Source organism: Anoplophora glabripennis, unplaced genomic scaffold, assembly GCF_000390285.2.
Source record: "Anoplophora glabripennis isolate ALB-LARVAE unplaced genomic scaffold, Agla_2.0 scaffold61, whole genome shotgun sequence".
NCBI classification, from domain to species: Eukaryota; Metazoa; Arthropoda; class Insecta; order Coleoptera; family Cerambycidae; genus Anoplophora; species Anoplophora glabripennis.
Genome location: NW_019416237.1, coordinates 749,215 through 773,799, shown reverse-complemented (window position 1 = coordinate 773,799; position 24,585 = coordinate 749,215). Strand labels below are relative to the sequence as shown.

Genomic DNA, 24,585 nt, shown 5'->3' with positions numbered 1-24,585 from the left:
AATAAGAGAGAAAATCAAATTTATGCAGACTTTTCCATTAAATAATAATGAATTACTCTTAATATTAATGAATCAAACTCTACCATAAATTAATAAAATATGACAATGGCAAATACCATTTGCTGCACGACATTCGTCGATTTAATGTTGTCATTCATAATGTATTACCGAGCTGAACACCAAGTGACTGATTCATATGTATGCTACATATGTCTTTGAAATTGTTATATCGTGAAATGTTCCTGTCTAAATATAAATGTTATTATAAAATCCACATGATGTATTGTCAGAGTTTATCGAACTATAATGAATTTTGTGGTAACATATATGTAACACACCATCAAAATTTATAACATCCCCTGACTAAATCGAACGTAATGTAGGGGGTCGTGAGGTACTTCCTTCCATTTTTAATTAAGAACTTACAACCAACTTAAAATTTCAGTTGTAACGAATTTTACTTAAATGAAATGCATAGCGATACAGTGCATAAATCTCTTTGGATGAACGTAAATACAGATTTCATTTTAAAATCATGGTTACAAGCGGAATCGCAGTGAGGTTGGTTGGAATCCAATATTCAACATGTGTACAATGTCTCGTAAGGTTTTATCCCCTAAAACTTTTTTATGTTTTTGGCATATTGACAAATTATTATTTACAATCACAATTCTCTTTTTTTTTAATTTTTTATCTTTAAATTTGTATTTATTTTTTATTTTTATGATTTCTTAATTTTTATTCATTTTTCTATCATTTTCAACTTTAGTTAATGAAATCGCGAAACAATTTGCATTTAGTAAATTGTTTGTATTTATTGCATGCAACTGTATAACTGTAAAATGTTAACATTTATTTAGGTACACATGGTGTTCCCATGATCCATTCATCAGGATTCACGAAAGATGAACATAAAGTAGAACAGGTCCTAATTTCCAATGCTTTACTGTTTACATGTTTATTTTTCATTAACGTGGATAATTTATCTGGGCCAATTATCTAAAGGAACCTTCTAAATACGCCTATAGAGACTGTCTTTACAGAAATCTAAATATATTGTTTTAGCTATATTGAATTATTCTTTACTAGTATCAATTTTGATAATATTTTATTTTTTTAACTGTTAGAATGTACATTATTGAACTATTAGACTACATTTCTACCACCAACGAATGTATCAAAAAGTTTAATTAAATTAATTATTTAAATACCTAAGTTAATTAAATTTAATCTGTAGTTTCATTTTAACTACGATTGATATCTCTAATGTATTATGGACAATATCAAAAGTTTTGACAATATTACTAGATTAATGTGAATTATTTTTTAACCAACAACTTTATGAAAATGAACCGCCATAGACCAAGTTACTTTAGTACAATTTTGATTCCTTAAAAATTTACATATTTTTTTTAATTTTTATTTTGGTACCTGGTTTTGTTATCTTTAAAAAGAAATGTCAATAAGAAAATTTGCATCAGAAAAGTCTCATTATTGCACCCAAAAAAATTGCTTCCATCTACTTTTTTCCAACACTTTGTATAAACATAAAATCCTTGTGAAATACACTAGTATTTTGTATCCGTTTTATTTTTTTCTCGAAAGAATGTTAAATTAGAAGAGTGATGAGTGGTTCAGAATTAGGAAATTCATTAAAATACATATGCAGTTCTGTCATACCTTATTATGTTGGTAAGAAGAAGAATAAAAAAATTATAGGATGTGTGAAATATTTTCGGCAAATACTCTCAGCAAAAAAATTAAGAAAAATCAGAAAAATTTCCATTTTTTTTAATGATTTTTGAAAAGCTGTAACTTCGTGAATAATGGTCGTATCGAGAAAAAAAGAAGCATCTTGAAGCTTGAAGATTCTAGTTTTGAAATCTTGATATGAAAAAGTGTTTTGAGCATCACTCTAGGTAAAAATTTTATTTTTCAAAATTTCCCATGGGCTCAAAAAATTTTTTTCTGGCCTAGTCGATGACAGGGGCATTTAGCTTGATTTCTCGGCTTCAATTTGTTTTTTTTTTATTTTCTGTACGATTATTTCTCATTGAGATATTGAGTGAAAAGTCACCTTTTTTTTTATTATGGATATTTCATGAACTAATCGTACAAAGAACGGAAGTTTTGTTTTAGAAACTTGAGGCAATCCTTTCAAGGGCCTTTTGGTAAGTTTGAGAAAAAAAAATAAACTAAGTATTAATTTGAAAAAGTGTAAAAATTACATTTTCTGCTGTTTTGAAAAACCAACGACTACTTTGCGAATATTGCGCAAAGTACCAATGTTTTTAGATTTCTTTTTAGCTCAATACACGCACATAAGGCCCGTAAATTTTGAAATCGATGGGTCGAACTGTTTTCCTTTCCTGATTCGTCAAAGTTTTATAAAAAATTAAAGAAGCAGGTCTATTGCTCCTTAAACATCAATTAATGATGATCAAGATGGAAAAATTCTTGCCGAGTTGATTTTGAAAAAATAAATAAAAGAAAACTATGCAATACACCAGTTTTATCATTATAACATTTTTTTTTCAGAAATAAACTCGACAGCATCACCTCCGTCCCTAGAAGACTTGAAACTTAACGGGATAGAAGACATAATCTATCAGAAAGACGCCGTGATGGACGCCTTGGAGTTCTCCCTGCCTAACGTCACCACCACCGAGTCCAACGATATCCCTCAGGTCATCCCCAACTTCACCACCCCATCCCCCAGCCGAGCCAACTACACCACGCAGGGTCCTCGATTGGAGCAGAAGCTCACCTCGGATGAGACGGGGGTACCGCGGGCCACCTCGCCGATATCGACGATCAAGCCCTGTCCTCTTGACTGCGGACCCGGAGGCGGATGCAGCCTGGAGAATTCGGAGGGGGCGCCTGTTTGTCTATGTCCGCTGGGGAGGGGTGGAGAACGTTGCGAAGAAGGTGAGTTCGGAAACTGTTATAAACCATTAATAAAATTTCAGACTCGGTGGAAATAGCACACAGTGTGTATAAAATTCCGTTTATTTCTACGTATCTCTACAACGCTAGGGCCCAGAAAGCGCTAGGCGCAGTCGAATCGCGTCCTTTCTATTGGCCCCTATAACAATAGCTCTTGGTAATGGAACCTTAATTCCCAAGAATTGGTTACTGCGCAATACTTCAACAACGCACCAGACTCGTTCAAGATGAATCTCTGGCTAGTAGGCTTCTTCCATTGCGGTTTAATCTAGCTCATTTTCAGATCAGGAAATCTAATCCTGATGTTCAAAACAGTAGGACACGCTCTTTTGGTTGCCTATAACTTACTTAACACCATCTCGATGACACTTTGCAATCACGTTTTAATTGAGCCTTTTCTCATAGCTTTTATTTTTGCACCATTCTGCTTAACACTTTTGTGACTTTGGCTAATGAGCATTCTTGTTTTGGGCTAAAGAGCATTTTGGATTGACCACAAGTTCTTATTTAATTATAGCTGATGTGAACACCGTATTGGTGCTCTAGGTCTAAACCTGAACTCGTAATAATTTGTAACAAGCTAGGTTGATCATAAAAAGTTTATTTGAAATATTCGTTTAACTATGTTTGGCTTTAGAATATGAAATTCAACGTATACAATACAGGGTGTCTCATAATTAGCTGCAAACCCTGAACAGGCCGATTCTATGATCAAAACTAAGTAAAAAAGTTCATATGAACATGGGTCCGGAAATGCTTCCTAAGGGCACAGGGACCCATTGAAGAGGGAGGAATGGAAACCATTTTTTTGCAATATCTCTCAATCGCGTTGATAAATGAATGAAATTTGGTATACACAGCTAAATTTTGATGAGCAATTTGATGGACTAATCCATTTATTTCCACAAGGTCCGAGTGGGGCCCTTGGTATTTTGCGTGTGTAACATTTTCATCTTTGACTTTTTAACAAATTGGACAGCAAATTGGTTTTCCCGAACTGTTTTACGTTGTTTCAAATCGTTATCTTTAACGGTTTCTGAGAAAATCGCTCTTGAATTAATCCCACTTTGGTCAATTTCATAGTAATTTAAACAAAATTATCAAGGTACTTGTCTCCACTACCTTTTAAAAATCTGCCACATTTAAACAATGATGGCTCTTTTAATAGTCATAACAAACATATCAATTGCAACTAACATAATATTATTCTGTGTTTAGTGAAATAGAGCTCCGCGTAACTTTATCTTGAACCAGTGGTGGCTAATTTAGTATTATACGAGTAAAGAGCCTGGTTAGCATAAACTTCTGTGTGACCCTAGCATTAGAGACAAAGGTATGTCGTAGATTCTGCGAAACTATTTTAAACATCTCTCTGTATTCTATAATAATTGGAATATCATTGGTCTTACGGCGACATACCTAAACAGGTGATGAAAAATATGTTTGGCAGATTAAAGGACTTTCTTTTCAAGTTAATGGATGTTGAAACATCATAAAAATATACAAATTACTCTTTAATCTTATAAGGCAAAGGAGATATTAAACCAAATTTGGCACATAATTAAAATTTTATTTCCAAACTAATTTTTTTTATCTGTTATAGTTTGTTACTTTAAAGTCGAACTTACTCAAATTTATTAAGTTGTAGGCGCTCAATTGTGTCTGTAAATAGAGCAAAATCCAAATCTTAGTAATTATTTAAATACCAATCCTCTAAAAATTTTGAATCGATTAATGTAATAAATCATTTATCATCATTATTTAAATGAATAATTAATATGTCACTAATTGGATAATATAAATTTAAAAATAAATATTTTGTTGCATAATATGAATAATATATCACTATTAATTAAACTTACAACAAAAATTGAACATCATTGGTCCTAATCTCTTTATTATGTTTGCAGGAATTTGAAACAAAAATTTATAATAGATATTCAAACACTAATTTAAATTGTCACAATAAATTTATTATAAATATCGTATCAGTCAATAAAGTTGTTAGCTTATTAATAGTAAATATATAATTATTTTGTTGATGTAATAACAATAGACTCTTACTGAACGCTTTCAGTTAAACAAATAATAACAATAATAATGCAACGGGATTGTAATTTTTTAGGAATTCTGTGAGTAGTACTAATAACCAAAATAATCCACTGTAATCCATAATAACTGTGGGTGAGATATAACATACAAAAAAATGATACATCTTAAGGCCTTCAGCATTCGTCAGTTGTCTCACCCATGGCATACCGATGATTAACTAATACATTTGAAACCGGTATATGTTTGGTGATTCAATTCAGAAATGATCTTGCAATTAGCTAATAATCTATGGTGTAGTTATTTTCTACAATATCAGTAACACATTTTTCTAGTAAACATCAAGTATTCAACATTGTTTGATTAAATGTTAAGATCACAAGAGTTTTATAGAAACCTGGAGATAGAAGGTAGATTATTATTTTCGATAAGTATAATAAATCGTTTGCGGGATTCGGCATGAAAACATTATTGAAAAGCGGTCACATCGGCAACGTGAAACAACGTATCGTTTATTATTCCTTCCAATACCTCGCGATAAGATTCACAGAATTCGCCTCTACTCCGCAAGATATCGCCACAAATAACTCACCGAGACTAAGGAAAAAAACGTTCCTATAGACTCCGAGTCAATACTTGACAATTCAGCCAATAAAACACCTTGCAAATGCATTACCTTGTTCGCTTATTTTAGCTTCTCTACGGTTTTAAGGTGGAAGTTTCCCACAAAGAATAATACACCCCTGGAGGAACTCTCCAACTTCGGGGCGAAATGTAAATTCCCCGCTTTGGTGTTTTTTATTCGTATCACGGAAGGTGCTATGGCAGCGTTATTAAATATTCCGAATCCTGAATGGAAAGCTCCCGCAAGGCCGAGGTATTTTACGCCGCGTATTATCCAGTCTCGGTACCCTTGATTTGTTTATTGGAAAGAAATAAAGAGATAACAAAACGAGTCTAAATGAGCGGAGGGGGTGCTGAAAAAGTAATTGGAGACATTGTTAGGTGATATTTTAAACGCTATCGATATTTTATATCTATTGCAAAAGCAATGCGCATAGTTTATTAAATACGGATTCACACATGCAAAAGCATAGGTATAAATAAAAAATGTCATAAATGTTTTCACTTATTAGACCAGACGGGATTTGTTTTAGTGTAGATGTTTTATATAGTATCGCTAATTTTTGCTTTAATGGCTCCAAAATGATATAATAAAACATAATTTCACTATGCGCGCGCTTCAAAACGTGTGCTAAACTTATTATTAAACAAATAGTGAAAAAATTGGAAAAAATTCAATTTTTTTTTCTTTTTTCAACACAGTTCAAAAACTATTCATTTCAGAGAAAAATTGAAGAGCAAAAAAAGATTCGTAATTAAATTTTACACGATATACCTATTTTCAAATAAAAAATGCAACATAATTATTGAAAATATAGCAAGAACAACAAAAAAAAGTTAAAAAAATTACAATATTTTTGTGATTTTTTTAAAAATACTTATATTATAGGTAGGATCTTCATACTTGGCCAAAAAAAATATTTTTGATATAATAAAACATCACACCAATTTTCGTTAAAATCGGTCCGATAGTTTTTGAGTAATAATTTTGTAATCCACATTTTTGTTAAAAAAAAAATTAAAATTTTTGCAAATTTAACTGAGCCTAAATTAAGACTTCTAGATACTTGAAAATTTCACATAAAAAAGGGTACTCAAACTTTAAAACGAGTCCAGAAAAATTGAAATCCGTTAATTAGGAGGGCCGTGGTAATTGTTTAAAGATATGCGTAATATTTGCGCTTAAAAACAAATAGAATAACTTTATAAATTCATTATAATTATTTTTTAAAATTATGGTTTGAAAGTACTCGGAAAGATGTTTCTTTTAAAAAAAACGTGGTGATTCGTTAATTGTTTCCAGAGTTAAGTATAGTCGATCAAAGTTAACCGGCATTTGAGGTGTAACTACGAGATCTGGAGAGCTGTTTTTTTAAACAAATACCTTTGTCATTCCGAGTACTTCCCGGGAGTGAATTTGCAAAACTTGCACCCTCGTGCGACCCATATAAAATGTCGACCGAGTATGAAATTCACGAAAAATGTATTGGATGTAGTGGTGGGGGGTCGAGAGCTTGGCTACTCCGGCCGACTCGAAATTGAAATCGCACGTTCAAAATAGCTGCGGGCGCCCTTAAAAATGTTGATTATCTCGGCTTCTAGTGGTCCGATTTTGATATATTTTTTTAAATCGGTGTCTCGCGAGCTGAAAAGTCCAAATATTGCATTTTCAAATGCGAATTATTGTTAATTATCGACCCATTAACGCATTGATAATTACTACTTTTTAATTTGCTTACTTCTCGTGTATTTTTCTTTATTCTATTAATGAACATTACTTAAATTTATATAGCTTTTATCCGTACATTGTATTCAATTTGTTTAAACATTCAAAATTTGTTCAAAGGATAATTATATAAATAAATTTTTAAAATCAAATTATCTTGGAAAAAAGCATTATACTACATTTTTATTGAATATAAATTAATTTTAAGTGTTTATATACATTTTTAAAAATTAAACAATAATTTAATCAGTTAATGATTTCATTTTATTTTAAATTATAATAAGTTTTATGAAGTTAAGAAATTCTATATAAATTATTCGAGTCTAGCTCGTTTATATACTGCAGTAATTTCAGAAGTTTCATCAGCATATTCTTCTATTTCTCCATCATCAAATTGGTATATATTATTTGCAAAAGCCTCCAGTTCGTGATCTTCCAAATATATGTCTTAAAAAAAGTGATTTCTGAGTTTATAAATACCTTAGTTTCCAAGCGGCAGTTTACTTTAGTACAGAATAAGCGGAAGAGCAAGTACAAGCTACTCCTAGAAGTCCCAAAAATGTATTTCGACTCTTATGGCAGATTAATTGTTACCTCTCTAAATGTACAGATATCCAGTAATTGACCTTTGATCTCAATTAATGTCACAGTGGTAATGATGTCGTTATCAGACATTCGCAAATGGATGGAAGACATAAACATTTGACCCTAGGGTTATTATGAGTATTGCCTTCACTTAATCAGAATAGAGAAGTGAAGGCAACATCAAAATTAAACAGTATTACTACATTATTCTCACAGCAACCTCCAAATGTACGCATGTATTATCATTTTTTTTATCCAAAGCTTAGATGCTTTGAATTATCGCCAAGTTTTAGTTATTGATTTCTAAATTAATCGGCTATATCATGTGATGAGGCCTAAGTTATTTTTGGCAGATACCAATTTCATATATTTTTTGTATAAAAATTCTTGTATTTCACTGTCGTGTTACGTCAGTTAATAAAACCAAAATGGATTATTTTTCTGTACTTCCGCCCTTAATTTAACATGAAAATGAAAAGCTCGCTCTGTGGCATCATTCCTGGTTTGTGTGGAAATTGTTGTTTTTACGTATTTCCGTTCTGTACAAATTCCGGTTTTAATTTTTTTCCCAGCGTTAAAGGTTGTGTCAGAGCTTTATAATTAGCTTCGTAAAAGGTAGACAGGTTATATTTCATAATCAAGTACGTGATTATTCTAGGACTGCTGTAAAATTGTAAACCCTGTCTATCTCTATATCTCCCTTCCACTCTTGCAAGTTTCGAAATATTCACCACACTAGACAATTGGCGTCATTATTTGTATAAGTATACAGGGTGGCCAAATGAAAACGAAACAGAGCCATTTTCAGGAACTGCATCAAGATTGTAGAAAAACGCTCAGACCCGCCGATTTTAGATTAAAGGGGGACATTCTTTGCTGGTATTTTTGACTCCGCCACTTCCACCCCCCAAGCAAGAGTAAGCATCACCCCAAAATATTCAAATGGCATTGGGGGTTGAGTAATATTTCTTTTGAACGCTTTTACAATTCTCTTTATAACAGACTTTAAATTTTATAAATTCCGACCAATACTTTGAAAAAAATATTACATTTTAAAATTTAAATTATGTTTAGTTGCTTACTTACTATTTAGTTGATTAAATGCTCAAACTGATGACCGCCCGCTTCCGTACAAGAATAAAGATTTTGTTCGAAACGTTCGCGCACTTTCCGAAGCATTTACGGAGTGATTCGACGGCATTCGTCGACAATTCTTTGACGCAAATCTTCCAGCGACGCTGGCTGTGTTTTATAGATTTTACTTTTTAGGTATCCCCACAAAAAGAAATCAAGGGGCGATAAATCCGGTGATCGTGGAGGCCACTCAATGCTGCCTCTTCTCCCAATCCAATTCCGTAGAAAACGTTGGTCCAAATACTGACGGACAATTAACGCATAATGCGGAGGAGCACCGTCCTGTTGAAAAATCAAATGATCTTCATCATACTCTGGAACATTTTCAATAATATCAGTCAAGGCAGGGTCAATAGCGTCTTCCAGTAATTGCAAATACATTTGGCCAGTCAAATTACCAGGTAGAAAAAAAGGACCCACCAGCCGGTCACCGAAAATTCCAGCCCATACATTTAATTTTTCCGGTTGCTGTGTATGCACCTCGTGAAAAACTCTTGGGTTTGAATCGGACCAATAGCGGCAATTGTGACGATTTACCGTCCCGTTCAAGAAAAAACTGCATTCATCAGAAAAACAGATGTTAAAAAGGAACTGTGGATCGTTCCCTGCTCGCTCACTCATTATTTCGCAAAATTGCAAACGGCGGTCATAATCATCCTCATGAAGTTCCTGGACTAAATGTATTTTGTATGGATGGAATTTATTCTTCTTCAAAATGGTTTGTATGCTAGTTCGATTGATCCCAGACACAGATGCCAGCTGCCTCGTACTTAATGTAGGATCAAGATGAACTTGTCCCAAAACTGCAACTTCACTAGCTTCATTAACTATAGGTTTTTCAATTTCTCGTTTTTTATTGGCTACGTTCCCTGTCTCTTGAAATTTTTTTACTAACTCTAGAACATACTTCCTCCTGACATGTCGATCTTGATGTTGTTCATTAAATAGCTGAGCTGTTCTATTCGCACATTTATTGTTCATAAAGTAAAGCGAAATGATATCTACCCTTTCCGCAATGGAATAAACCATAGTGTTTAATTTTCAAAAACACAATTAAATAAACTACCAACCAACGCTTCCAAATAATACTAGAAAATAATTTGGAATCCACTAATTTTACGTTCATTGTGTGTGTATAGCATTCATTTCTGTTTTTTACAATTGTGTTTTTTTTTACGAAAGTGATAACAAATCGCCAAAATCCAATGTAACGCAAGAAATACTAAATTTATACCATTGGCGTACTTATATCGAATGACTGACATTTTTACCGTTACTAATTGTTTGTACATAAGTTTCAACTTTAAAATCAAAATTCTTAATAAATATTTATTCGGCGGAACTATAAAATTTAAAGTCTGTTGTAAAGAGAATTGTAAGAGCTTTCAAAAGAAATATTACTCAACTCCCATTGCCATTTAAATATTTTGGGGTGAAAGTGGCGCCCCCTTGCTTGGGGGTGAAAGTGGCGGAGTCAAAAATACCAGCAAAGAATGTCCCCCTTTAATCTAAAATCGACAGGTCTGAGCGTTTTTCTACAATCTTGACGCAGTTCCTGAAAATGGCTCTGTTTCGTTTTCATTTGGCCACTGTCACTAACTGATAACTATTGTATACTGTGACTAACTGATTACTATTTTTCATGTAAAAAACTATAAGTAATTACAGGTGCATAATGGATAAAGTTTTTTTTCCTGTGGCCAAATATAAAAATGCATTAATAACTAAAAGGGTTGGTTTTCCAGAGCACTTATAAAGACATTAGTACCATTTATACAACGTATTGAAAATTCTTCATTTATATTTAATAATGAATAAGTACCGTAATTGTTTTATGGAAATATAGATCAGATAATGGGATTGCAGATAATACTACCCATTAGACTTAATGTCTTTTAAATAATAATTTACAGCAAAGTACGTATTATTATGTGCACGAGAACTTACTTCAGAAAAGAACAATACAGTCATTAGTTTAATTTTACTTAGTTTTTCATTATGACCTTTAAAATACTAACAACTTTTTCCTAAAATATTCGGGAATGTGTGCCTTTTTAGGCTCAATTTGATACCCTAAAATACAGTATTCTAGTATTTTAGTTCTTTGCTAAGCAGCCATCAGCAAACTGTATGGGAAAGTTACTTTTCCCTCATAAATACACGCAGGCAAATCAACTTACATCCAAAATGCATTATTTAGTAAATATAACATTTATTGAATGTATTCCACATATTAAACGTTTATTACAACTATAAATCATCTATAACATTCAATTTTAATCGATACAGTTTATCACGGCGACATGCACCAGCAACACCAAATATTAAGGCAAGTTAAGAAGGGAAAACTAATATTTCGATATTTTAAAATTTTCACATCGGAACGTACTTTATTCATTATGTACTTGTTATTATCTGGTGCTTGAGAAATAAACGTTTCAATTTGTTTATTTGGCAAAACTTTTGACTTCTCTGGTTTGTAGTTGTCACCTTGACGCTTCAGGAAAACACGTAATTTCAAATATTTTGATATATCAATGTATTCCTTTGTACAAGTGTTGTTGTTGCCCCTTGGCCAACAATTGCTAGGTACTACATACAATATACTAGTTCATATAATTTATTTATTTTAATAAAACGTATACGCGGATTTTTGTTATTTAATGAACATAATAAGTAGGTATAGATTTAGAAGTTTTGAGTAAGAAATGTTAACTATAATTTCGTCCACTCAACCTGAAGACTTTAACTAGCGCTTCCCTAAATTTTCTTCAGTTTCATTAGTCATCTATGTATGACAGTAATTTACTTTGGAAACAAGTTAATAAGAAAACTTTAGACAGTTTAAAAATGTAGGCACCTCAAGGAAATTGCAAGGGTAGGAGGCTGTTGTCGGCGAAGTATTATCTCTTTTCATAGTACAGGAAAAAAGTCATAAGTAGGGAAATTTTGTAAATATGACAAACTGAAATAGAAACCTAAAAATTGAGAGTTTGCATGGTTGTAATATACAGGATATGTACAACTTAAGACCATAGATTCCTAGATAGGCTGATATAGGCTAATTCGAGTATATTCGAAATCATTTTGTTTAGTGTCCTCAAAGTTCCTGAAAAATATTTTTTTAAATAATTCTAGTACGTTTTAATAGATTTTTTAATAGATAGAATAGGTTTTTGATTATTTTTGGGCATCTATTTTCAAATACTGAGTGCGCCTTTGCGAAATCCAATATGGCGGCTCCAATATGGCGCCGGAAAGTTTTCAATTTTTGTGAAAAAAAGCACACATACAAAAATATTTTGTCAGTATTTGAAGTGAAGTATATATGATTTCCGATGTTTTTTTGACCTCCAGAATTAAGCTAGCACGTTTCAATTGCTTCTTTCTAACCTCAAACATATATTTTTTAATTTCCAAATTTTTTAAAAAAATTCAACCGATTTACGCCAAATTTAGCATACGGGTGTTTTTGAGGTCACTGATTACGAATCTGAAGTCAACTCAGCAAAAATTCAAGATGGCGGATCCAATATGGCGACCGATATTTTCGAAAATCAACCGATCTACGGCAAATTTGGTACCCGTGGGTTTACGGGGTCGCTGACCACGAACCTGGGGTCAGAATTCAAAAGTCTTGGGGGATTCAAAATGGAGGCATCATCTTGACTTCTCTAAGATTTTTTTATGATCTTGTTTGGTATAGTGAAAGAACTGTTTAATTTGGAATTTTGAGTTTGCCCAAGTATTGTGAATTTAAAATGACGTCATTCGGAGAAGCTTGTAAGTTAAAACGAGTCGCTGCATATTTTAGACATGCTGCAAGACTGCTGAGACGCGCCAGATTAATTCTGGAGGTCAAAATACATTGGAAAGCATATTCAAACATGGACAAAAATTTTATGTATGTTTTCAAATTTTGTTCACAAAAATTGATAGCTTTGGGGCGCCATATTGGAGCCGCCATATTGGATTTTGCTAAACCGCACTCAGCATTTGAAAGTAATTAGTTGATCGATTTTTTTGGTTACTCCAAATTATGGTTATAGCACTAATCCGGTTGACACGGATCGTCCCATTTGTTTTTTTACTAATTGTGTTAAAGGATTGAATATCTATAAATTGGAACATCCTGTATAAATATTTAAATCTTGCTGTCTACATCTTACTGTAATTTATGCAAGTGTATAAAATAAATATCGATAGTCTAGCAAAGAACTGAGATTAAAATTCAGAGTACGATTCTGTTAAGGGCCGCCTCTCCCGAACTCTACTAATAACTGTCAAAAATACATTTGACATGTTTTGAAACACAAATGTCTTCTGAAAAAAATATATTTTCTGAAAATATATGGAAGTTCTCTGAAATTTTAAGTAACGCCTTCAAAAATTAAATTTGCTAAAGTGAAATGAAAATCATCAGTCTGGAATTACATGATCCTTTCTAAAATGCACGCGGAAAAGGCGTGTAAGCTATATATCATGTTCCTATACCGTTAGTTAAAATTTAAACAGTCAGAATTGACTTCTCCAATACGGAAGCTCAAATATTTGCCGGTAAGAAGGCAACCAGAGATGATTTAATGGAGCGGCCTTTGATGCTTCGAATTAACAAGGGAAACGTAGGTACACCACGAGGAAACTTTTCCACCGACGTCATATTTAAAAAGTTAACGACCGCAATTAGGGCCACCTGGATCGCGGATGCGCTATTAAAATATCATAAAAGTGCAACAATGAACTGTTTAACGACCGGCAACTGCTGCACGTATAAAAAATCATTCGCCGGCGCAAATGGTGCAGGCGAGCATTTGCCGCCGTTATCGATGGAAAAGGTGAAATATCGGATCGGGTCCACCTTAATTGCAAAATCGATGCAGTGAATTATCAAGGGCTGAAAGTGAAATATCGATGGCATTTTACGAAGCGAGCTGTAAGTTAGGCGGATATGAGTTCTAACGAGTTGGTAAACATGAGAGTCGTGACGGCTGCTTGTATATTTCATACATGTCCATTCCAATCGACAAAATATATAGATTACAATTACAGTTATAGTTAATGAAACCAAGTATTTCACTAACATGCGTCAAAAATGTTCCTACACTTTTACAGCTCAAACACAGTATCACTAATTTTAATAAAAAACTCAGGTATACAGTGTAGGAAAGTACCGATGGTCTATCAGAAGTTACGTGAGAGCGATAAAGTAAGCCATAGAAATCCATGTGATAGACAAGGATGGCTATAATTAAGGCGTCTAATAGTCAACGCCCATTTCGCCCTTACACAAATAAGAAGTGGATCTTATTTGTGGAAGGGCGAAATGGGCGTTGACTATTAGATGCCTTCATTATAGCCATCCTTGTCTATCACATGAATTTCTATGGCTTACTTTATCGCTCTCACGTAACTTGTGATAGACCATCGGTACTTTCCTACACTGTATTACCGGAATACCGTAATATAGTATTTTAGGAGAGAATGAAATGAAAATTGTAAGTAATAATTATACCAGAAGGGTTTTTAACTATCATACGTTTCATCAAAATCGGTTGTAAATAAGGATAGTTAGAAAACTACTTTTAACAGAAATTTTTCGAAATTTTGTATACCTTTGAAGTATAATGCAAATAATACTATTTTTTAAATTAATTAGACTTTTTTGAAGAAAAAATTTCTACTTTTTTTCGAATTCTGCGTAGTTTAGTCAGAAATAATTATTTTTTAAATAATGTATGGGTCAGAACAGTTTCGTTGTAATGATACTAATGATGGTCACTTTCGGGTGCTATCGTTTAAGTTTTTACGTTTCGTTATCTTCTTAGTTGTGATCTTTGTGCCTGACTTTGCAATTCACTCGATTTTTTACAACCATGAACCATCATGAGCAGATGCTCTTGTTACACTCGCAGTAGTATTACGTTACAAAAAATCCTAAAATTACTTTGTCTAAATCATGCCTACGCCTCCTTGGACGACCAAATTAACGATGTCTTGGAGTTAGGGCTCCTGATTCCATCGTTCTTGCATGAATTTTCTCAAACAATCTTGCAGAAGGTTGTCTTCTATCAGGGATACGTTGTCGATACTGTTTTTGAGCCGCCAGACTATTTCCATTACAGAAACCATAAATAAAATGCATATCGGCATATTCACGGTTAGTAAAAGTAGGATGGTTCATAGATGTAACTTTTCCAAACACCCTGTATAGTAAAACAGTTATTTAAAAAAAAAACAAGACACCATATGCAACGTAAACAAAAAAGATCAATAGTAAAACCAAATTGGCTACGTCTTATGGCGACATAATACCATAATTTTATTTTGGAAAATAGGGTACCCATTGTACTTTACATTTTAAAAGCAGCACTTAGTTTCTAATGTACATTTTAAAATTTAGATACCTACATCATTATGTTAATAAAACTCTTGACATTTTCCTAAATGTACAGTCATAAATTTACGAAACTGTATATTGTTTACTACAGCTTATATTGCTGTGGTATATCCGCACCAGATAATCTAATACACAAACGTTTTGTGGTACAGTTGAATAGCCTGACTATTATTAATTAACACAAGTTTATAACCGTAAAAATTTATTAGGCTTGTTTCATTATGATTAATTATTCTGAAAGTAATACTATAATGTTATTATTGTACCTAATAACAACTGACATTCATGAATTCATCAATTCTGTTGTATATCAGCAACTGACAAAGTTGGTACTGAAATTAGGGCTCAGAATGACCTGAAAAAAAAAAAAATTTTTATTTTTAACTTGACTTGAAACAGAAACTTATAAACTCAGTAGTATAATATTGTTAGAATATTACAATTTTCTGTTTCTGTTTCTTAAATATTGAAAATATGACGATTCAAATGAGTAAAGAGTATGATTTTGTCCACCTCACAAATTCTCTGTGTGAACTTTTAAAATCCGTCAATAAGTTTGTAAAAAAAAAATAGTTTTAAGTCTATGCCGCTTAAAGTACTACTCGAAAGGGCAAACCTTAAAACAAACAATTCCAACAATTTTCCTGAGGATTATCCAAGATACGGCAATAAACGAAACACATTGTTAAAATTGGGCTTAGCGGAATGGAATTGTAATCCAGGAGAATCTGGATTAGTATGGCGTGTTAGCCACTAACCGCTGCGTGACTTGAGACATTACCAAGCAGAGCTTTCTGCTTGATACTGGAGTCCTTTAAAGTTATATTTATGTACTCCCAGATTTTTCCACGTGTCGTGATCTACTTTTGAGTAATATTTCCTCCAAAAGTCACACGAAAACGCAACGATTAATTATCCTTTTTTAAGCGTACGTCAGTTGTAAGTGGTAAGAGTTATGTGTCAAATTTGAATTGTTAGATCCCATAATTTACCCCAAAAGGAAAACAAACAATGAGTAGTTTTTTATTATATGGTATTAAACTTTCGAACTCATATTGAGTTCGGTAAATATTTTTAATATAATTTCCACTCCAGTAAATTATAAAATCCCTGAAAGGAATTATAGTACTAAAATTAACTTTATTATTAAATATGAATTATTAGGTGCTTCGTTTACAAATTTTTATATTTCATTTTTATTGAACACTTGATTTCTTAGTGCGGCATTCTAAACTGCCACTTCATATAAACAGTTAACCTGGAAAATTGTTTAAGATGTCTTTTTCAGCCATCAGTAAATCTTTCGCCACGAAATATTCCGACCAAAGACTCGACAGTTTTATATACTTTGACCTTTCTGAAAAGCAAGAAATATATTTTCTATAAGAGTTTGGTGACTTCTTGGGTAAGTTCATGTGGCTGTGTGAGCGATCTATAATCCGTATCAAATATTTGTAACCTGATATTCTATTTAAACTTCTGAGAATAAGAATAACCACATCACCTACAGAAGATTATTTACAAAGTTGTTTCCTTAAGAGGGCTCTATAGCAAATAGGCAACCAGCAATACATTTTTATAGATTTTATTACACAGTTTGTCTAAATATGAATAATTAATCCACAAATAACAGACTTTCCCCCATTTTAACGTAGATTTTCCGTAAAATGGACTTAGCTTGAAACTCAAACTACTTTTTGTTGTAAAATGTATTGCTGGTTGTCTGTTTGCTATAGAGCCCTCTTAATAACGTCTATTTACGATAAGTTTTCAATGACGTCACAGTGTAAAATGGTACAGTGTTGCCAAGTTGCACATTTTTTCAGGATATTTAAGGAAACTAATTTTTGATAGAGTCCAGTTTATTAAAATTGTAGTCTAGAACAATAGAAGTCCTTTTAAATAAGAAACAGTCAAAAAAATTACGTCGTTTGATTTAGAACTGTGCAGTGTAATTATTGTAGTTAATATGTTACACTTTTTAATCAAACGCAGGAAAACAATGGTAGGGACATAAAATATGTAATGTACAGGATGTTTCCTAAGTATGGTCCGTAATTTCAGGACACAGTCAATGTTAGGTTCATAAAATTTAACAGTTATTGTACGTTGGTAAAGAGCTGTATTTTCAGTATAAATTTTATTTGCCGCCATTGGCGTAGTTAGGCGTGAGTCAATCGACGTTTTCGTCATAAAATGTAGAACGCTAATAGATTCTTTATTTAATTTTTATTATTTTCGGATTCGTCTAACATTTTACAACAAAAAAAAGTGTCTTGAATTTTTTTCCTAATCTTAGAAAAGTTGCCGGCAACTACAAACAACAATCCTAAAAATAATCAATTTCGACACAAAATCAAAGCAGATATGTTGAAAATGACCACCTTCTAATAAAACGCAAGATTCCAATCGTTTCATCATTGATTGTCTCACTCGTTCAAAAATTACTGGAGAATTTTGTATGGCATCACAACTTTGAATTATTCGATTTCGTAACTCGTTTTCATCTTATACACAAGAGACTTGGGGTGACCCCATACATAAAAGTCGCAAGGATTCATATCGGGACTGCGAGCTGGCTAAGCTTGGGGACCTGCGCGTCCAATCCAGCGATTGGGAAAGGTGTTGTCGAGATACTGACGAGCAACACGACTGAAATGAGGTGTCTACAAAAAACTGACTCACCATGTATAGAAAGAGAGATATACATACAACTATCCTGCACTTATATTCAGCACCGTGCTATGAAATCGTTAGCTTCAAAGCTCTATATCTTTAAACCTACTCATAGGATCGCTTTGGGCCCATGACAACTTTTGCTCAGGAAGGTGAGAGCTATATCATATTTCAATTTCAGCCATTTTGACCGAAAGCCATTTTCCATAAGGTTTGTGCGGGGTCNACAAGTATCGTTGCCAAATGATTTTTTTCGATGATTTCTGCTAATTCGTACCGGTTGAAGATCCTTAGTAAATCGCAATTTCCACAAGAACCGTTAATGGCTATACGCCTCAAGAGTCAAGAGCAGTTATTTATCAACATCAGTACTCATTAAACATTTGGATGGATATGATTATGAAGATTATTGAACTACTCTTTCTTCCTTTAAGGGCAATGCATTATATGGCTTTGTTGAAAAACCATTCGCTCTACCGTATGTAAAATGTATATCTGCGTATTCAATATTTGTATAATTGAATATTTTTTTAATTAGAATCTTTAGAATTTTTAGTTGTATGAAAAATTACGAACTTCTTGCAACACACAAAACAATGGCGTTGTATAGTCTTTTGAAATATTAGGTATTGAATTTATTGTTACACATTTAGCAATCAATAGAAAATGATAAATAGCAACGTAGGTACCTACTTAAGTATCTTCTTATTTGATTTCCCAATTATCTAAAGACCAGTAAATTTTAGGAATACTTTACAAGAATATTTTATTGCCACAAATTGATTAACATTTTAAAAACATGTAAAATTATTTAACAAACCAGTGGCATACGATTTTTTTAAAAAAAGCGTATTTTGGAATAGTCATCCATGATAAGTCGTCCCCCAAATTTTATCACACAATCTTTTATGCCAGTGAAGTTACAGGAAAAATAATATAAATACTTGAAACTTTTAACACCCTGTATCTCCGTAGGGAAGCGTTCTATCAGAAGTTTTTATAGGGCAAAATTTGATTATTCTCATCGGTAGAATATACCATTAAAGACAAAACTTATCATTAACACCCTGTATACTTAATTTAACAAATTACCGACTGATATATTATTTACTCTTGCTTGTCGTTGTTGTTCTATTATTCAAAACTAATCGTTGTATAATTAGACAACATGAATATATTCGAAATAAATTGTGTTAGTATACAAAAAGTTTTATAATTTGAATTAACTTTTTGTGATTTTCTTGCTTGGGGGCAATCTTCTAGTGACGATAAATCTTCAGCCTTGCTTCTTGCTGAAGCGCTACAAATCGTATTGCAGATAAATTTATGTGCTACTACTGAATGTTCCAACTTGCATGTTTACAAGGAGATAAATACCATGATAATGTTAAAATGCCCTATTTACACGTTACTGACGCAACGCCAAGCGAATCTGAAATCTCGAATAACAAACAAATGCGTGTGCGGAGCTGCTCTAGGATACCGTATTGTGGAATCTGAATCTAGGGTAGCGTTATCGTGTGCCCTTATTTCGCACAATGCTCCTCAAAGTTCAAATTATTAACTTAATATTTGATAGCATCTCACCCACATGCATTGTTGTCCAAATCTTTGCGATATTTTTATGAGCTCTTGTAAAACTACTTCTAACTACAATAATTTAACCAGTTTCGAGTCATGAAAAATGATTATAAGTGCAAAATAGAGCGAGTTATAATTTTAATTCTTATATTCGTTTGCTATTATAGTTATTTAACTAAGCAGTAAAGGGCAATGCATAATACCTCGATTGGTATTTAATAGACGAGACGCTGCCGAGTCTATTAAAGCAGCCAAGGCATTAAATCTGCTTAACTGCCAAGTTAAACACATATTTTTTTCGTCGATCAATTTTAATTTTATCATAATAGCAAACAAAGCTATTTATTTTATATTATTAAAACTGTATGATACCTATTTCTTTCATAAATAATAATAATTTCATCAAGTCTGTGGGTGCTACGAGACGAGCGTTATTAAGTAAATAATTTATGTACACAGTAATCGCCATATTGTTCCTATTTAAATCCATAAAAATAACTATTTATTATTTGAGATGAAAGAATTTAGATTAATTCCATCAGAAATTATTGAATCAACAAAGCAAATAGAGTGTAATTTATTACACTCTATTTGCGAAGATATTAGCAAACATGTAAAAAATTCTGTAGTATAACAACCCTTGGTTCGATAAAAAATAAGTAAACGTAGTTGTGGCCAAAAACATGTGATCGTCATAAGGAATCCCTACGTTGTGTGTATCTATTTTTTTTAATTGACCGGAAGGCGCTGGCTACTAACTTTGTAGAGGGNATTTAAACTTCTAAGAATAAGAATAACCACATCACCTACAGAAGATTATTTACAAAGTTGTTTCCTTAAGAGGGCTCTATAGCAAATAGGCAACCAGCAATACATTTTTATAGATTTTATTACACAGTTTGTCTAAATATGAATAATTAATCCACAAATAACAGACTTTCCCCCATTTTAACGTAGATTTTCCGTAAAATGGACTTAGCTTGAAACTCAAACTACTTTTTGTTGTAAAATGTATTGCTGGTTGTCTGTTTGCTATAGAGCCCTCTTAATAACGTCTATTTACGATAAGTTTTCAATGACGTCACAGTGTAAAATGGTACAGTGTTGCCAAGTTGCACATTTTTTCAGGATATTTAAGGAAACTAATTTTTGATAGAGTCCAGTTTATTAAAATTGTAGTCTAGAACAATAGAAGTCCTTTTAAATAAGAAACAGTCAAAAGAATTACGTACATAAAATATGTAATATACAGGATGTTTCCTAAGTATGGTCCGTAATTTCAGGACACAGTCAATGTTAGGTTCATTAAATTTAACAGTTATTGTACGTTGGTAAAGAGCTGTATTTTCAGTATAAATTTTATTTGCCGCCATTGGCGTAGTTAGGCGTGAGTCAATCGACGTTTTCGTCATAAAATGTAGAACGCTAACAGATTTTTTTTTTAATTTTTATTATTTTCGGATTCGCCTAACATTTTACAACAAAAAAAGTATCTTGAATTTTTTTTCTAATCTTAGAAAAGTTGCCGGCAACTACAAACAACAATCATAAAAATAATCAATTTCGATAAAAAATCAAAGCAGATATGTTGAAAATGTCCACCTTCTGATAAAACGTAAGATTCCAATCGTTTCATCATTGATTGTCTCACTCGTTCAAAAATTACTGGAAAATTTTGACATCACAACTTTAAATTATACGATTTCGTAACTCGTTTTCATCTAATACACAAGAGACTTGGGGTGACCCCATACATAAAAGTCGCAAGGATTCATATCGGGACTGCGAGCTGGCTAAGCTTGGGGACCTGCGCGTCCAATCCAGCGATTTGCAAAGGTGTTGTCGAGATTCTGACGAGCAACACGACTGAAATGAGGTGTAGAGGTAAATCTTCTAATAAAACGTTTAGTTCTTCGGCTAGGAACTGCCTATACGAGTCACCAGTTAATCGAGCTGGTAAAAAGTATGGTCAAATAAGATAGTCATGAATAATCCCTATCATATATTCAGCGAAAATGATTGCTGAGAACGACCCTCTCTTATTGCATGCGGATTTTCGTCCGCCCAAAATTCTTCATTATGAAAATTAATAATTGCTTCTCGCGAAAAAGTTGCCTCATCAGTAAATAAAATTTTCGTCAAAAAATTCTTATTATGTGCCACTGTAACCATTTACTAAAATCTAGCATTGGCTTAAAATCACGGGGCAGCAGAGTTTTTACTCTTTGTATGTGGTATTGGAATAATTGACAAACTTTCAAAGCTTTCCAAACAGTCTTCGGACTTACATGAAGTTGCAATGCTATCTTCCTGGCACTGGTCTAAGGAACTTCTATCTTTGGAAGTATAGCTTTTTCTAACTCTGGGGTTATTACTGCTGAAGGTCTGCCTTGACTTACTACCAGTTTCACTCAGTTTGAGATGTAGCTTTCTAAGTGTTTTAGCACATGGTGTTACTCTGTTAGGATAACGTTCTTCATAAATTGGCGCTTCTTTCGCATTCCCACTTGCTAAGCTGTAGATGAAATGCATCTGAGTCATTTCAGCATTATTGACTGTTGAGACACTCGTATGTTAAGCCTCGGCAACTCTCTGAAACAAATAATATTAACAGAACATAAATTAAAAACAGGCGCAATTTTATTAGACATAGGTAACCTAACAATTTTGACGTAAAATTTAAATATTGCTAATTATATTTAAAATACAATTCATGATTGATGTAAGTAACACTTACGTCCCTTACCATAAGTGGAACAGTTCTCCATTTTCACTGTCTCGTTGAAAATATTTTATTACGGACCCCACCATTTCTTGACCACGACTCGACAAGGGTTTTGACATGGTGATACTTTGTACTTCACACCGTTAATTTATTAGTTCCGAAGATTAAACTTGCGTTGATTTGACAAATTTGTGCATTATTTGAAATTTTGAAACGCCTTGTGTCCCTTTAAGTATCAACTTTTGACCTAAGGTGAGTTTGGTTAGATCATGATATTTTAGTGTGTAGAAACCGGCGTTGCTCCATGTATACTTATGGGACATCCTGTATATCGCAGTACACCTAGGCAACATAGCCAGCATAAATCTGTGTAGCTCTAACGTCCGTGTGTCCGAGCAACGTTGTAAATAACTACCATCATATCATTATGTAGTGTCCATTTAAAAAAATGAAGGCTATTTTTAATAGACTGTTCTATGTGACCTTCCTTAAAATAAAGGTAATTTCGTAGATTGATATTCATAAGCTCTTTTCTCTTCTTCAATTCAATTTTTCAGGTGACAAGCTGTAAGAACGAATTGCTTTCTCAAGCAACTACAAAATGCGATTCAATTTATATGTATGGCGTTGCATTATGACAAAATTTTAACTAGTGTTACTATTTCACATGTAGCGGTTGGGTCAAATGGACCAACTCCCTGCAGATCTTTTCAGTCAATGTACAAAATTGGAAGTTTCACGGGAATTCCAGCAGGAATTCCCTCATATCACGTTTGATTGAAATTTTATACAGAGCGTTGAAATTTATTTTCATGAAAATCGGACAGGCAAGATTGAAGATAAGTGCTTTTCAGAGTTAATGTCACCATACAATTCCACATATCGATATAAATCGAATTATTCATAAATTTCGTTTCGTTATATATTTAGCTATTATGTATTATTGGATTTTTAGTGACGCAGATGATTTGTTGGATGAATAATAGAAGTTCGCAACATAAGTGGTATACGTTTAAATACATGACAGTAGAAAAGAAATAATAAATAATTAAAAAATACTACAGAGTCCGAACGTTTTTCAACTCTAGAGATTAAAGTCAAAGTTAACAAAATAAGAAGTTGTTAAAACGCTTCCTTGTCAATCGTAATAATATAGTTATTTCTTTAACTAGGCAGTAAAGTACAAGATTTAATACAACGGCTGGTATTTAATAGATGAGGCGAAGCCGAGGATTAAATAAATCTAATACTTTACTGCCAAGTTAAACACATAATTTTTTCCTTGATCAATTTTAATGAAAAAAAGCTGTAAAATTTTGTTGTTACTTTACTTATGGGTTTTACTGATTTCCCTATTTTGATACACTGAATGCGAATCCGTCGTTAGTTAAAAAAAATATATATTTGGACCGGATAAAGCCTTAATAATCACTTATAAGCGAATTATTTGAGAAAATACTCGGAAAACACGAAAAATAGCTGTGAAATCACTAAAGTCATTCGAAATTTGCAACGAATGAAGAAATTAATCTTAATCCATTGTTTTTTTTTGATGCGTTGAATACGAATTTGGTAGTGGTTAAGTTTACTGGCTTCTCCTGTATAAATATTTTCAAAAAAATCTGGAGATGATTGAAATCCCACTTTAATCGCTTTAAATTATCTGCATTTGAACGGAAAAATTAACTCTAAAATATTCATTTCGCTTGTAAGGTACTCTTTTGTCCTCGAACGATCTGCATCGTGGGTAAAAATGGTTATGGTGAGAATCCAAGAAGTGAATTGTTACTTTCATTATTTCTGCTGCAACAGTCGTAGTGCTGGTTTTTGTGATTCCCTAAAAAGAAGTTTTAAGCGATGTTGCAAAAAGTCAGCCATACTGTCACTGTTGTTATGAAATTGGGTGCCACCCCAAACAGATGTCCCACCAAAATGAACATGTTTCATGATCGTGTAGAGAATAAGACTATATCGGACGAAAAAATATTTTGTCGGTTTTGAACTACAGTCGTTAGAACGTCAAACTCTAAACTACTACTACTCTAAAGGCATATACAGGGTGGTCCGAATTTTATGTAGGAAACTTCGAGGGCAGATAGATCTCTTTAAAATAATAGGTGTTTGCCTTATAAACATAGGTCT

At 32.8% G+C, this 24,585-nt stretch overlaps 1 protein-coding gene across 1 annotated transcript in view; it reads left to right on the top strand.

Moving 5' to 3' along the window:
• LOC108917708 (pikachurin) overlaps positions 1-24,585 on the top strand; it is a 232,074-nt gene that overhangs the window by 43,967 nt on the left and 163,522 nt on the right. The window contains exon 3 of the mRNA XM_018724445.1: positions 2,539-2,928. Within this exon, the coding sequence (XP_018579961.1) occupies positions 2,539-2,928 (390 nt within the window). The remainder of the gene's footprint in view (positions 1-2,538; positions 2,929-24,585) is intronic.